Genomic DNA, 13,729 nt, shown 5'->3' with positions numbered 1-13,729 from the left:
GGGACCCCAGCTGCTCTGGGAGTGGTAGAAAGCTTGTCTGAGTTCATGAGGCAAATGCCCTAGAGTGTGGGGATTCCAGGAGAATGACGGTCGTCAAGAACCTCAGAGGTCAAAGGGCACACTTCCCACTCATCTAATGAATGCACCTGAGGTGCAATTTCTTCCACACTTCCTGTTCACCTTCTAGATTTCTCCCTCACTCCCTGACTCATTTCCTTCCTCAAATTAAAACGAATTTCCTTGCTTTTCCATGCCTTCTCAAGTCCCCTCTTTTCCCTTCAGACCCTGCCATACTCTCTGATGCTAAGTTAATCACATTCGAGACCTTTCAGTACTATGAACCAAAGCTCCCAGGAAAAAGCCAAAGCCTTAACTGAGCTTCTTTGAAGCTGACGAACAAGCAGGACTTCAAGGACTGTCGGGTTGGGAACGTGAAGTCCAGAACCAAATTCCTTTGAACTGTCTTTAGCCCTCTTAGCCTTTTATGGTCTGCCTCTGTACTTGATCAAATAGTTTGGAATGTACAGACTGAACACTGGTTTCTAGCCAACCAGAAGGCTATGAATACAGAGAGCCTTCTCTTTAACCCCCGACCTAAAGTTTTCCAATAGTGTCTTGGTTTATGACTTTCTTGGTTCTCCTACTCTTTTCTATTTTTCTCATCAAACTCCTTCTGTGTTGGAACATAGAATTAGGGTATCTGTGTTCCTGGGCTCCAGAAGAAACTATCTCTTTTCCCCTTTGGGATAAGAGTTCTGTTTTTGCTTTTGGTAGTAGTACCTAAAACAGAAATTCCAGGAAACGTTAACTTAAGTGGTCGAAACAACGATGGGCTATCATCTTTGCATTCAGATTGAAATCCATCTTGGTGGCAGGAAGACTACTGACTTTGCCATGATTTATTGAGTTGCTTGAATTAGCTACATAAAAATGAGCTCAAATACAGCACTGTAAGACATAGCCTGTATGATTAATAAAACAACAACAAAAAACCCACTTCATTAAAAATCAAAACAAGGAAGAGACTGAAGCATGTGCATTTTGTTTTTGTTTGTTTTTTGAAACAGGGTCTTTCTACATAGCTCTGAGTGTCCTGGTATTCCCTATGTAGACCAGGCTGGGCTTGATCTCACAGAGCTCTCCACCTGCCTCTGCCTCCCTAGTGTTGGAATTAAAGGTATGTGCGGCCACACCTAGCCAGCAGGTAGATTTTTTAATGAGAGGAATCATAAGCTGTAAAGCAGTTTTAAAGACAGAATGGAGCGAGGTGTAAGTGTAAAGAGAATCCTCTCACTTTTAAACCCATGCAGCTAAGCTGGGTATGATGATGTGCACATGCAGCTGAGCTGGGTATGATGCTGTGCACATGTAATCTAAGCGTTTGGGAGACGGTGGAACAGAGTTGGAGGTTAAGACCAGCACTGGTTACATAGTGATTTCAAGGACTGCCTGGACTCCATGGTACCTCCTCCAAAAGCTCAAACAAAGGCTCCATTAATTGTGTGAATAGGAAGTTTCCTCCTAACCTTCAACTCAAAGGTGCTACTCTGCAATGGAATGATGTCGAATGAAATAGACGGAGAATGAACCAACAACCCCATAAGGGTTTTACAAGTGCAAATACACTCAACTGTGCATATGTCAAGGACCCCTTGGTGTGAAAAGACATTTTCAAAGGTTAAAAAAAAAAATCTCTTCACAGATTTGTACTTCTAGATAAACATTTACAGATGACTGGTTCCGTGCTGGAGAATACTAACCATGAAATGCTAGGCAACATGTAACCCCCTAACACATATCATTCCACCCATCGGCAGATAGACGTTATACACTGACAGATGGTTATTATATTGTGGATTTCCGTAATCAAACAGTTGTAGAAATGTGTTCCCTCTATTGTTATTTATATGACCCTGTAGAGTGTGATTTTTCCTGGCATGTAAGGCCTAGAGTATTGGCTATCTTGCCCTTAAGAGGGAAAGTTTAAATGACCTTTGGAATAGGATATTTTCATTGATCTGCTTCCTGATAGAACTGACCAAGGGCCAGAAGTATAGACAGACAACACAAGACAACAGGTATACACTAAACTCGTGTGGATTGGGCAACCCATTCACAGCAGGAACATTAAGCCCTAGTCCCTAGTTCAAAAAAAAAAAACAAAAAAAAAAAAAAAAACAAAAAAAAAAACAAAAAAAAAAAAAGAAACAAAAAACTAATCATGATTTACTGTTGAGAACTAGGAGTCAGGTTTTACTTATTTTTTTCTTCTTCAATTTTATAACTGAAGATGAGGTGAAAATGAATTATAGTCAGGATATGTGAGGAAGTGAGACAAGAGTCAGTTCATGTGGATGTATCCCCAGGCCAGGGATAATGCTCTTCCTGTCACAGGGCTTCCACTAGGTAGCATCCACCCTCAGAAAGATATTTTCAAAGATAAAATATGTACAGCCTCATAGAAGGATGCCCTAGGTATGTTATGACTAAGCCCAGTGTGGTTTTTGAAACCCAAGCAATGACCTTTAGTTCTAAGGCCGATGACTCTGTTTATCATCAGGAGACAAAGGGAGATGTTTCTAGAAGTTGAGATCATCCCTTCTGCGTATGGCCAGGAAGCAAGCTCTCTGTAGTCTATCAACACCTAAGTGTTCACAGGTGTGACGTCTCATTTACAGGGGCCATTTTGATTTGGAAAGATTCTAACACAATATCAGAAACATCAGAAACAACAAAATAACCTCCCTGCCAATTTTGTTTGCAGATGACTAGACCAATACCTGGAGAGGTTCAGTGAACCACAGAAGGATACCCAACAATAAAGTGACAGAGTCCAAGTGGGGCCCCACGCCTGTAGGCAGGACTCCATCAGACATTTCTGCTTTATCTCCTCCAGCATCAACATGACAAACCTAAGGATGCCATTTCTCTAGTAGACACGTACATACGAGAAGCAAAGAATTGGGGGAGGAAGGGTATTGTGTTAGCCTGGTTGTTTGAGGGCCTGTTTATAAGATCACCCACAGAAGTGAACTTGGTCTACTAGCTACAGCCAGAGTTCATGTGGCTAAGTGACAAGACTTAGGATAGAAAGGTCAAGGTCAAAGCCAAGGCTGGGAACTTCTGTAGGGCAGACACACCCCTAGCTAGCACATCCAATCAGTGTTCCAATGTCTGTGTGCCTATATGCTAGGCCCTTCACACAACTGTTACAAATAGCAGGCTCAAGAAATGTCATCCCCATTTCAGAAGAAAAACACTAAGCGTAAGACATTAACAAACATAACAAGTGCTCCAGGACAAAGGTCTCAGTGACCAAACTGAGGCTGAACCCAGATTATCAGTTCTAAAGCTCAAGACTTTTTCTAACTTTATTGAGTTGGGGAAAGTAAACAATGCAGAGAAGTCAGGGCAACGGGGCCGGTGATGACGCACACCTTTAATCCCAGCACTCGGGAGGCAGAGGCAGATAGATCTCTGAGTTTGAAGCCAGCCTAGTCTACAAAGCAAGTTCCAGTACAACCAAGATTGTTACATAGAGAAACCTGTCTCAAGAAACCAAAGGGGCCAGGGGGCAGGTCTTAAGTCAATGGATGGTTGCAACTGGGCCAGGACATCGGGGAGGGCTTGTCTCTCTGGGCCATTCTTACCCTAGTTCCTAGAGAGAGTTATCCTACTCTAACTGCCGTAACAATTGGAAAGCCTGTACCACTTGATTTCCTTTATTACAAAGGATCAAATGTTATTTCTTTGGTCAAAAGCCTTTGACACTCTGCCTTGTGAGCAGGAAAATCCTCCTGAGGGCTTCCTAGGGTCTTAGACAATAGCAATTAAAAAAAATTCAGTCTATCCTCTTTCTTTCCTTTAGCTTCACACTCAAATTCTCTGAGGAAGAGGACTATGTGTATCCCAGACCTGTCTCAGGGCAGATGATGGTCTCAAACCCATCAGTTCCCCCAGATTACTATGATGGGCTATTATAATGACAGGAAATGCAGCAGGAAGAAAACTTAAGGATGAAATGTGATGTGACAGAGGTGGACTCCCTCACAGCCCATCACGAGGGTCACCAAAAGCAGACAAGAGAAGTGAGCAAGGAAGGAAGCCATGAGACGGAGCACAGAGTATGTCCCCTTGGACAAGTGACCCTGCTCCCCACTGTCAGTGGGCAGTCTCCCTGACCTCTTATAGAATGGCTAGCTAGGAACAGAGGTGACCTGGCATGGTCCCTGCTATATAAGCAGTCAGAGTATGTCAGCCACTAACTCTCCAACACGGCAGGAACCTTCTACTTTCTACTTCTTGTATTTCGATTTCTTTCTCACCTCCACCCTTCCCACCCACCTCCAAAAGCTAATAATGGCTGGGACATTGTAAGACTATGACATGGGCTGAAGAATAACCCTTGACCTTTATAATAGCGCAAAATGGGTGTTCCCATTGTTACAAAAGAGTCAGAACCGCTTTCTTCAGAAGCCAGGGGAAGGGTACCCCAAAAATGGCTTTAGGAGAAGTAGCTAAGGAAACAGTAGTGTGGGAGTGACCTACAGTGAGTGAGTACCAGGAACTCGGGTGGCAGACTGGGGTCATATTGTGACATGCTACTTCTGGGTATTAGTGCATGCATTTAAATACCTTGCATTATTCATAAGTTTGTAAAATGAAATGAGATAGGCACACAATCTGCTAAACGTGCATGAGGGTTAAATAAGTAAATACACGTAAAATGCTTAGGCTAAAGACCAGCACGCACGAGGGCAGCTTAAATTTATTTAGACATTGCTGCCACCATGGTGAGCATGATCTTAGCAGCCCAGGAAAATGGGTGGGCTGGAAGGACAGAGCTCACGGGGCTGACCTCATAGTGGGCCCAAAGGTGTTAGAATCTAGCCCAGACTGCTGCCACTGCAGCTTTCTTCTGAAAAGGAAATAACCATGTTCCTCACTGGGAGCCTCTATATAAATTCCTAGACCCAGGAGCCTCAATTTTAACAGGATGGCAGGCTCCATATCACTTCCTCAAGGAAGTTCAGAGATCTCAGGTAGTGGAAAAAGCCATGTCCTCCACATTAGACACAGCCCAGCTGCAGACTGTGAAAGCTGCGGAACCTTAGCCCTTTGAGACCCATAAAGAAGGTGCCTCCGCTTTACCCTCCTCGTCATAGTCCTTGCTACTTGCTGTGTGTACATCCATGGCATTAGTAACTTGAATAAACTCTTACCCAAAAGGACAACCCACCCAGGGTCTCCCTTATATCCCATACCTGAGATCTTTTAGAAAGGACTCGTATAGCATTCTAAGGATGAATGGCATCTGCTGGAATCCCAAAGTATATGGAGGGACAAGAGAGAAACAATCTCTCCACCCCTATTAAACACTTTTGTTAGCTCTTGATTTAGCTCAGGCGGGCACCCCAGAACTGACACGCAAGCAGGAACTGGAACCTAGGAAAGGGAGAGACTGGAAGCCAGTGGGACAGCTCAGACTACCAGAGGCCCGAGAGAAAGTAGCATCATGGCCAGGGGCAATTTAGAGGGTCCGAGTCACTCACCTGTGGAACAGAGGACAGCCAGGAGAAGCAGGAGTAAGGTGAATCCCCTCTGAGCTCTCATTGTGCTGGTCCACCAAATCTGGAAAGAATAAGAATTGTCACTGACCAAAGATACCTTCCAGGTATTTCTAAAACCACCAGCTAGAATCCAAGGAGGTCTTGGGAAGTGCACAGGGGTAGGGTGCAAAAACTAAGGGCAGTTCTTAGTAGGGCTGTAATAGTTCTTTTGCTTCAAGGCCTCAGGTAGTAAAGAAATGTTCATTCTTTCATCATGCAGGAACTTCTCCTAACCCACTACTGACCCTTAAGAAACTTAGTCGGTAGAAGCCAGTGTTCACGGTCACACGGGGAATAAATCTATCTTCCCCTGGGCCAGGGATATTTATTTTGCATGCATAAGGCCCTGGGCTTGATACTCAGTACTGTAAAAAGAGAACCTACTATCTCCCCATAAGTGTGGTTTGGTCGATGAAAATGTGAGATAACCGATTCACACTGTAGCTTCAGCTTCAGTTCCCACAGTCCTGCCTAAGCCACTGGTTGAGCAGCCGTGCCCTTTCCCTCGGTCAGGCCTAGTAAAGAGTCTAAGCAGACCTCTGGAAGGCACCAGAAGGTGGGGGGCGTATGTGTGCACAAAAGGGCTGTGCATATAGAGATGGAGGCTTTGCTGTCTTGTTTCAGTGCCTCTCCACCTTAGGGAACAAAGCGGCTATTAGGTAACCTTGGTCCTCACTATACAAATGAAAAGGTGGCTGGCAACGAGCAACAGGCAAGAAGCCAAGTATGGACATGCCTGAGACTTCCCTATCACTCAAACAGAACAAAACAACAAAACAAAAACAAAACCCAAGGCACAGGAGGTTTCAAACCTTCCTACGTGCCAACTCTTGGGAGTAGACTTAAGAAGTGTATACCTTGGGACGCACTCTGAAACAGGGAGGCGGCAAGTCATTTAAACCATGGGGCTCTACACGTTCTTCTCCTTAGACCACAGGCCAAGGCTCAGGTCTGGCAGACACACGGAATCAGTGGTGGGGAAAGCTAAGGTACCTACGCCTTTGGTCTTAAGAGATTTGAAGTTCTGGGTGTGCTGTCAGCCTTGTGCCTCTGAGGAAAGTCTGCTGGTCACGGTCAGGAGAAGAGAGAGCAACTAAAGAAGGTAATGTCTGCATTGTCCATTGAGTCATGCTGAGCCACCATGGGTGTACGTCCTTCAAGGACAAACAGGGCCTGGCCCTTTCCTTACAAGTGGTGTCACACCTATGCCCCCAGTGTGCTGTCAGCTTCCTGCTTGGTTACTCATGCTGGGAGGATTCTGAGTACAATGAACGATTTACAGACGCAAGTTAGGCAGGGCTCGGGTGTAAAAACTGCTGCAGGGAGCGGAGAGAGGGGGATTTGACCAGAAGTCCTCAAGTAGACAGGAGGGCCTCAAAAAGTATGGACCAGCTAGGTCAGGCATTGGCATTAGGGGAAGAGGGAAGGTAGTTCTGCATTCCAAAGACGCTGGGAAGGTGAGCAGGAGCTTTTAGCACCAGTGAACTTCCCATGGGAAGGTACCCAACATAAATAACACTGTGAGATACACGCAACCCCTTCCCCAGATTGCACTGTGACGAGGTGCAGTGGAAAGAACTGGAAAGACGGAAACAGAGATCTAGTCAAGTATGGGGCTTCTAAGTCTAGTTCTCTACACACAGTCTTGAATAGTTCTCAGGTTGTTCTGGTCCCTTATTTGCTGTGTGCTAACTCTGACCTCCACTCTTGATCCAGTAAATATGGGACCTGTTATATGTACTACAAGGGACATTGTGTAGCTAAAGAAAGCTAAAGAAAAAGAAAAAGAGGAAGAGCTGGCATTACCACTGAAACTAAGAAGTCACACAGTACCCAAGAATAAGAAAGCAGGCAGAGGTGGTGTTAGTGAGAAGTGTGAGGTCAGCCACTCTCGCCTTAGGGAGCAGATGAGCAGAAAAGATCTGAGCCTAACCTAAGGTAGGCCTCAGAGTCTTACTTTGCTTCCTATACCTGTCTGTCTGTCTACCAGTAGTATCTTTTTATAATAATAAAACGGCGGCGGCGGTGGCGGTGGCGGGCGGCGTGGCGGCAGTAGTAGTCAAGGCATGTTTAGAAAAGGGAGTTGCTGAGCTTCTGGACAAGTCTTGGTTTAGATGGATTGGCAGTGCTTCCTTGATCTTCCCAACAGTTAAACTGTACAAAGATTTTTATTGAGTGTTTTACTTGGGGAATTCTGAAATGGAGTTCCTAAAATATAGATGATGATCTATGGCTAGTAAAAAGGAAATGTGTAATGTGACATGTTCCCCGTGGTTTCTAATTATAAAAACAATGCTTGGCTCATTGTAGAATGCACTTGGGGAGGGAGATGGCAAAAAGTAAAGGACTGGGAAGAATGGAGGATTGTCATTTTGCTTAACTGTTACTGTCCACATTTTAAGGTGTCTCCAATGCAGCTTCAAGCCAACGGCCACTCCACCTCTAACTCACCGAACACAAGCATTCTCCTCTTGGAAACCTAGTCATGGTTTTGTTTTGACATCAATGCGCAAGGCCGTCCTTCCTCTAACCCTTTGCTCTTCTGCAGTCTTGTAGTAGAACGGTTCCTACCACATAGGGCCTGTCCCTGTGAACTACTCTAACAGTTCTGCTCCAGTTCCAGCATTTAGTTCCTCAAAGAACACACCACTGATCAGTCTTCAAAGACAACAGTGAGTGGCAAGTCTCTCTCCTTTGAGCACAGCCTTAATTATTAGAAACAGCTCTTGGCAGGCATGGTGGTGCACGCCTTTAGTTCAGCACTTGGGAGGCAGATGCAAATGATCTCTGAGTTTGAAGTCATCCTGGTCTACAGTGTTTTAGGACAGCCCAGGGCTCATATCATGAGACCCTGCTTTGAAAGACTAAAAAAGGAAGAAAATACAGACGCAGGCCAAATACATTCCAAATAAAATCCACAGAACAAGGTTGGGGAGTCTATTGGGAAGCAGCATTTGAGGTTGTAGAAAATACACTTTCTTTTTATTTTTCTCTTACCCTACCTTATTGGATATAAAAAATATACTACGTCTCTGAACTGGTTACTTGAGGTAAAGAATGTTTCATGTTTATATCTAATGTGTGTGTGTGTGTGATATGAATAGACTCCTATGTCTGTTCTGAATAGAGTTATTTAATCATTCTCCCATATTTGGGAAAGATGAGGCCTGGATGAGTTTCTCATAATCCTAAAAAGTGACACTATATTTTAATATCAATTTGTCTCCAATTTATATAACCTCAGAACAGCCAAATTGTTTATTTCAGTTCTTAATTTGTAAAGTGGTTAATAATCATTTTCTATGGGACTAGAACACATACATAAGACTTCAGCAGGGCCTGCTGCTACAGGCCTGTGATCTCAGCTGCTTGGGACGCTTAGACCAGATCATCACTACCTTAAAGCCTGCCTGGACTAGAGTGAGTTCAAGGACAATGTGAGCACCTTAGCAAGACTGTAGCTCGATTTTTTAAACAATGGCCACCAAAACCAAACAAAAAATAAAATAAAATAAAAATTGAAGGGCCGAGGATATATCTGTCAGTGGCAGAGTGCTTGCCAGGCATATCATACATGAAACCTGAGACCAGAGACCCTGGGTTCAATTAAATAAACACACTAAACATGCATGCACACACAATTTAAAATTTCAACCCAGACTAGGATACGTCAAGTGGCACTTTAAGAAGCAAACATGAAGATTAATACACAATTCTGTATTCGCAGACCCGACCTGGAAATTACATTTCAGTCAGGGCACTACATCTCTGAATTTCTTCCCATGTAAATAAACTAATAAGAGCTGTTGAAACCAGAGGAAAGGCTGGAGGAACCAGTGCTGTTCTACGGACCATTTTAAAAACATGGGAAGGGGCTACAGAGGAAGGGAGAGAAGGGCAGTCTCCGTATTTCCTAGGCAGGGTTCTAGGGTCAATGCGGGGTGCACGTTGCATCTTCCAGGTAAGTATTCTACCAACTGAGCTGCACCCCTGCATCCTGGACTTTCTAAGCACGGCCCCTCACCTGCCTTGCCCCGTGAAGGAATTCTGCAGAATGCGCTCACGAGAAAGCAATTCCTCTAATTGTTCTCCATGACAGTGGAAGTCATAGAGTAAAGATGCTACAAGATTTCTTTAAGAGACAGTAAGAGTTAAAAACTAAACAAGCAGGGCCTGCAAGATGGCTTGGCGGATTAAAGGTGCTTGCTGCCAAGTCTCACTATCTGTGTTCAATCAGCGTCCATATGGTGGGAAAAGAGACCCAACTTCTCAAGTTGTCCTCTGATCTTCACAAAGTTTCCATGGTACATTAATACCAACAAATAATGAAGTAAATGTAACTTTAAAACTTAGAGAAAGTCGAAAGACTGCTATGAAAAAAAATCGTTCTATAATAAATCCAACCTGAAAATTACTTAGTCATTGCCAGCCAAGGGAAAGCCAAAGGGGACAACAAGCTTGACTACGATGCTGTAATGTTGTGGGCAGCAAATACTTTTGTCATATTGGTAGATAGGAAATGCAACGTGACTGTAATACGGTTGTCCATTAAGAAAAGCAAGAAGAATCCAGCTTCCCAAATACCAAGTTTTTAAAAAATACATTAACTTATTTACTTATGTGGACCTGTAAAAAAATTCCAAAGAATCAGATGGAAAACACCTGACATATTACACAGTGATTTACGATGGAATTTTCTGAGGGCATACTTACTATTGTGAAGTAGATTTAGTCTCAGCCACTACCCCTTCCCAGTCATCCCAAAGATAGGACCTTAGGAGCCCACTGTTAGCAGATGTGTGGTGTGCTGGACTATATAAAAGAGGGCTTGAACACTGGTTCTCAATTTCCTTGACCATGATGAGGAGGATCACTGGACTCCACCCTAGAGTCTGGGAAGGCCTAAACCACAGCACAGTGGTCTGCATCGTCCACAGTTCCCTACCCTAGTGCTGCAGCTGTTCCTAGAGGCCACACTGAGAACCAGTGGGTTGCAGTGAGCTAGCCAAGGGTTGAAAGTGACTCTCCCAGCTGGGCTGTAAAGTGAGCTGTTAGTGTTAATTAAATAATTAAAAGGGGCCCAGGTGATTATACCACTTGATGCACCCTGTTACCAAACAAAGCTTGATGGCTAGGTAACTTCTGTTTAGGGGGCAAATACTACAGCCCAACGCTAGTGTTAGCATTCCTGACATTCCAATGTGATCCTTACAACAATAAAATAAGGTAACTGTAATCTCTTCTGGTACTTAAGCAACGGAGAGCCCAGGAGAGCTAGTTCCAAGGCAGACGCTGCAGGCAGGCAAAGTAACATCTCTTTTCCACAAACCCAGACCCTAAGTCTAAAACCTGTGACCACAGGCCAGCTCTAGTGGTGGCTTGAAATGACGCTAAGGTTATATACATTATTGTGGATGACTCTACTGTCCCAGTGTGATCACAGAGTGCTCAGAAGGGAGAAGAAGGGAGTAGAACCGTTCTGTGTTGTGTTGTCAGACACCAGGAAACAGAAGCAGAGATAGGAGACAGGAACAATATTGCTAACTTTGAGAGCAAGAAGAGCTCTATTGGCCACTCATAGCCTCTAGGAGTGCTCAGTGACAGGCGCTTCTCGAGGAGATCAGATATGGGGTCTCCCCTCACAAAGGCTTCATTCTGCCAACACTGGAACCAGAAGGACAGGCACGCTCAAGGCCCCCGGGAAGGGACTTGGCTGATGTCTCACTTTTAGCTCAGTTCTGTGGACCATGGTCAGACTCTGGTGAGATGAAAGAACTGTAAGACAACATGTGTTGTAAGCCGATTGGTTTGCTTATCACTTGGCAGCAATAAAAACTTACATAAAGCCAAGCATGGTGGCATATACCTATTGTCCTCAATATTTGGGTGGCTGAGGTGGGAAGGTCATGTGAACCCGAGAATTTTAGATCCATTTGATTAATAAAGTTAAACCCTAATCCAACCAAAAAAAGCAGAACAAAACCCCCCACACTTGCTGTAACCAGCAACCTCGGTACTGGAAAATGGTTGGACAGTATCCAAGCATAGATTTCATTGAGCTCAGAACTGTGAACGTAAGTGGAGATTGTAATTCCAAATAATTGCAAAATAAATGCAGCTAATAAAAGCCCCACAAAACACAAAAAAAAACTGCATGGCATTCTCCCTCCCTCCCCGCCCCCTCTTTCTCTTACTCTTATGTATGAAGCATGGAGGCCAGAGAGCCATGCACCACTACCACTGAGCCACACCCCAGCCAGATGGAGGACTTTAACACGAGCAGTTTCCATGGGATTCGTCGACACTTTTGACCCTGGGTTGCTACTTCAGGGAGCTTGGGGCTGATGTACTTTAAGGCTGAGGATGTCATAAGAAATAAAGCTGCCACATTATCATCCTACAGGAGGTTTGGAAAGGTCCAGAAAGATGGAATTACCTGTCCCAAGACAACAGGGTAGTCACAAAATCACTTTGGATGTATCTTGCTTTTACTTATCAAGGTCTGGGTACAAAGTACCTTAATATACCCCGGTGTTAGCAGTCTGGGGGTCTGCTTGTATGCCCCTACGAGCTTGAACATGCTGTAACTAACATATAAGACACCCAAAATCCATTTCCTTAGTTCAAAGCAGTAATTACATCAGCAGCTAGAGACAAAGCAAAATACCATCACAATGGAAAGGCCCCTCCCAGTCACCTGGTGGCTTGGATAAGCACCTCAGAGCTCTTGAAATCTCTCACAGATCTGCTGCTTCACCTACAATGGCCTCCCTCTCCTAACTTATTCCAAGACCCCAAGTCCCTGGCTCATCTTGGAATTCCCACCCTAAAGTTCATTTGATTTTTGGTTGGCTGGTTGGTTGTTGTTGTTGGTTTTTTTTTTTGTTTTTTTTTTATTTTGTTTTTTTTTTTGTTTTTTCTCCTTCTTTCACCCTGCCCAGTGAAACGGACGGTTTTTTGGGGTTTTTTTTGTTTTTGTTTTGTTTTTTTCTCCTTCTTTCACCCTGCCCAGTGAAACGGACGGTATAAGCGAAGTACATGCCAAACATTTTCAGCATGTTTAGGGCATAATGAGGTAACTCCTCCTTAGTCTCCCCAGAATGTTAACAGCAAATGTTGTGAGCTCCCACGATTGTCGTTCTGACGTGGTCACTCGGTGTGTCCCCTCTGGAGAAAAGGTGCCCTGAGGAGGGTCTCCGGAACATCAGCTGTTTTCCACATTCCGGGAGACTAACGGCGGGCTACCTTAGTGCTCACCGCCACCCTGCGAAATAAGGTCTTTCCCTTTGCTGATGAGAAAACAAGATTTAATAGCTTGCTTTCGACTACCTACGAACCAAAACAAAAGGCCCTAGCTGCCTACGATTCTTTTCAAAGTCCGCCCTCTGACAAAACGAAGGCCAGGCCCATGCACCAAAATATTCTCTAGAGCAGTTACAGATTTGGACCTCCGCAAGAAGAACCGCAGTGAGTGAGTGAACTTCGGTCCCCGGGAGACCTCATTCTCGGAGACGCCGGAGCTTCCCTGGAGACAGGCGCCCAGGGAATGCCGAGCTCCAAGATCGCTGAGAAGAAAGAGTGTGGGCTGCGGCACGATATCACTATAATAAAAAAGGCTGGCGGGGGTACAAGCCGGGTAGAGGCCTCCCGAGGAAAAAGGAGCAAGGACACCTTACCGCACCCCCAGCCCTGGACGCATGCGCTCCCGAAGCACCCCTACCTCACACTGCAGGCTCCGCTGCAGCCAACTCCACGCCCTGGCTTACCTGCAACCTCGCAGTCAGCTAGATCTGTGCTAGAGGCTCTTCTACTTGCCTGCGCCTGCTTTCGGGCTCCGACTGCTGTCTGCACCGCTACCAAACTCCATTGGCCACTCCCAAGAACTGATGACCACGCCCTCCCTCCGCCTATTCTGGGTCACTGCCATTCCCTCTATCAGAGAGCGCTTGGTCGCCAGGACCAGACTCTCTGGAAACCTAGGGAACAGAAAAGGCTTGCGTTTCCCTCTGATTCCTTACCCCTAACTAGGGCACCCTAAAAGGCTCCTGATTCTCCCTTTCTAAAAAAAAAAAAAAAAAAAAAAAAAAAAAAAAAAAAAAACTTTCCAAAATGTTTTTGTG

At 44.8% G+C, this 13,729-nt stretch overlaps 1 protein-coding gene across 1 annotated transcript in view; it reads right to left on the bottom strand.

Moving 5' to 3' along the window:
- Window positions 1-5,652, bottom strand: part of Cd59 (CD59 molecule (CD59 blood group)) — an 11,983-nt gene extending 6,331 nt beyond the window's left edge. The window contains exon 1 of the mRNA XM_032903823.1: window positions 5,553-5,652. Coding sequence (XP_032759714.1) covers window positions 5,553-5,613 — 61 coding nt within the window. The 5' untranslated portion in view covers window positions 5,614-5,652. The remainder of the gene's footprint in view (window positions 1-5,552) is intronic.
- Window positions 5,653-13,729: the final 8,077 nt, after the last annotated feature.

The sequence above is a fragment of the Rattus rattus genome, chromosome 5 (assembly GCF_011064425.1).
Source record: "Rattus rattus isolate New Zealand chromosome 5, Rrattus_CSIRO_v1, whole genome shotgun sequence".
Taxonomy (NCBI): domain Eukaryota; kingdom Metazoa; phylum Chordata; class Mammalia; order Rodentia; family Muridae; genus Rattus; species Rattus rattus.
Note: the sequence above shows the minus strand (reverse complement) of the source record. Positions and strands in the feature narration are given on the sequence as shown.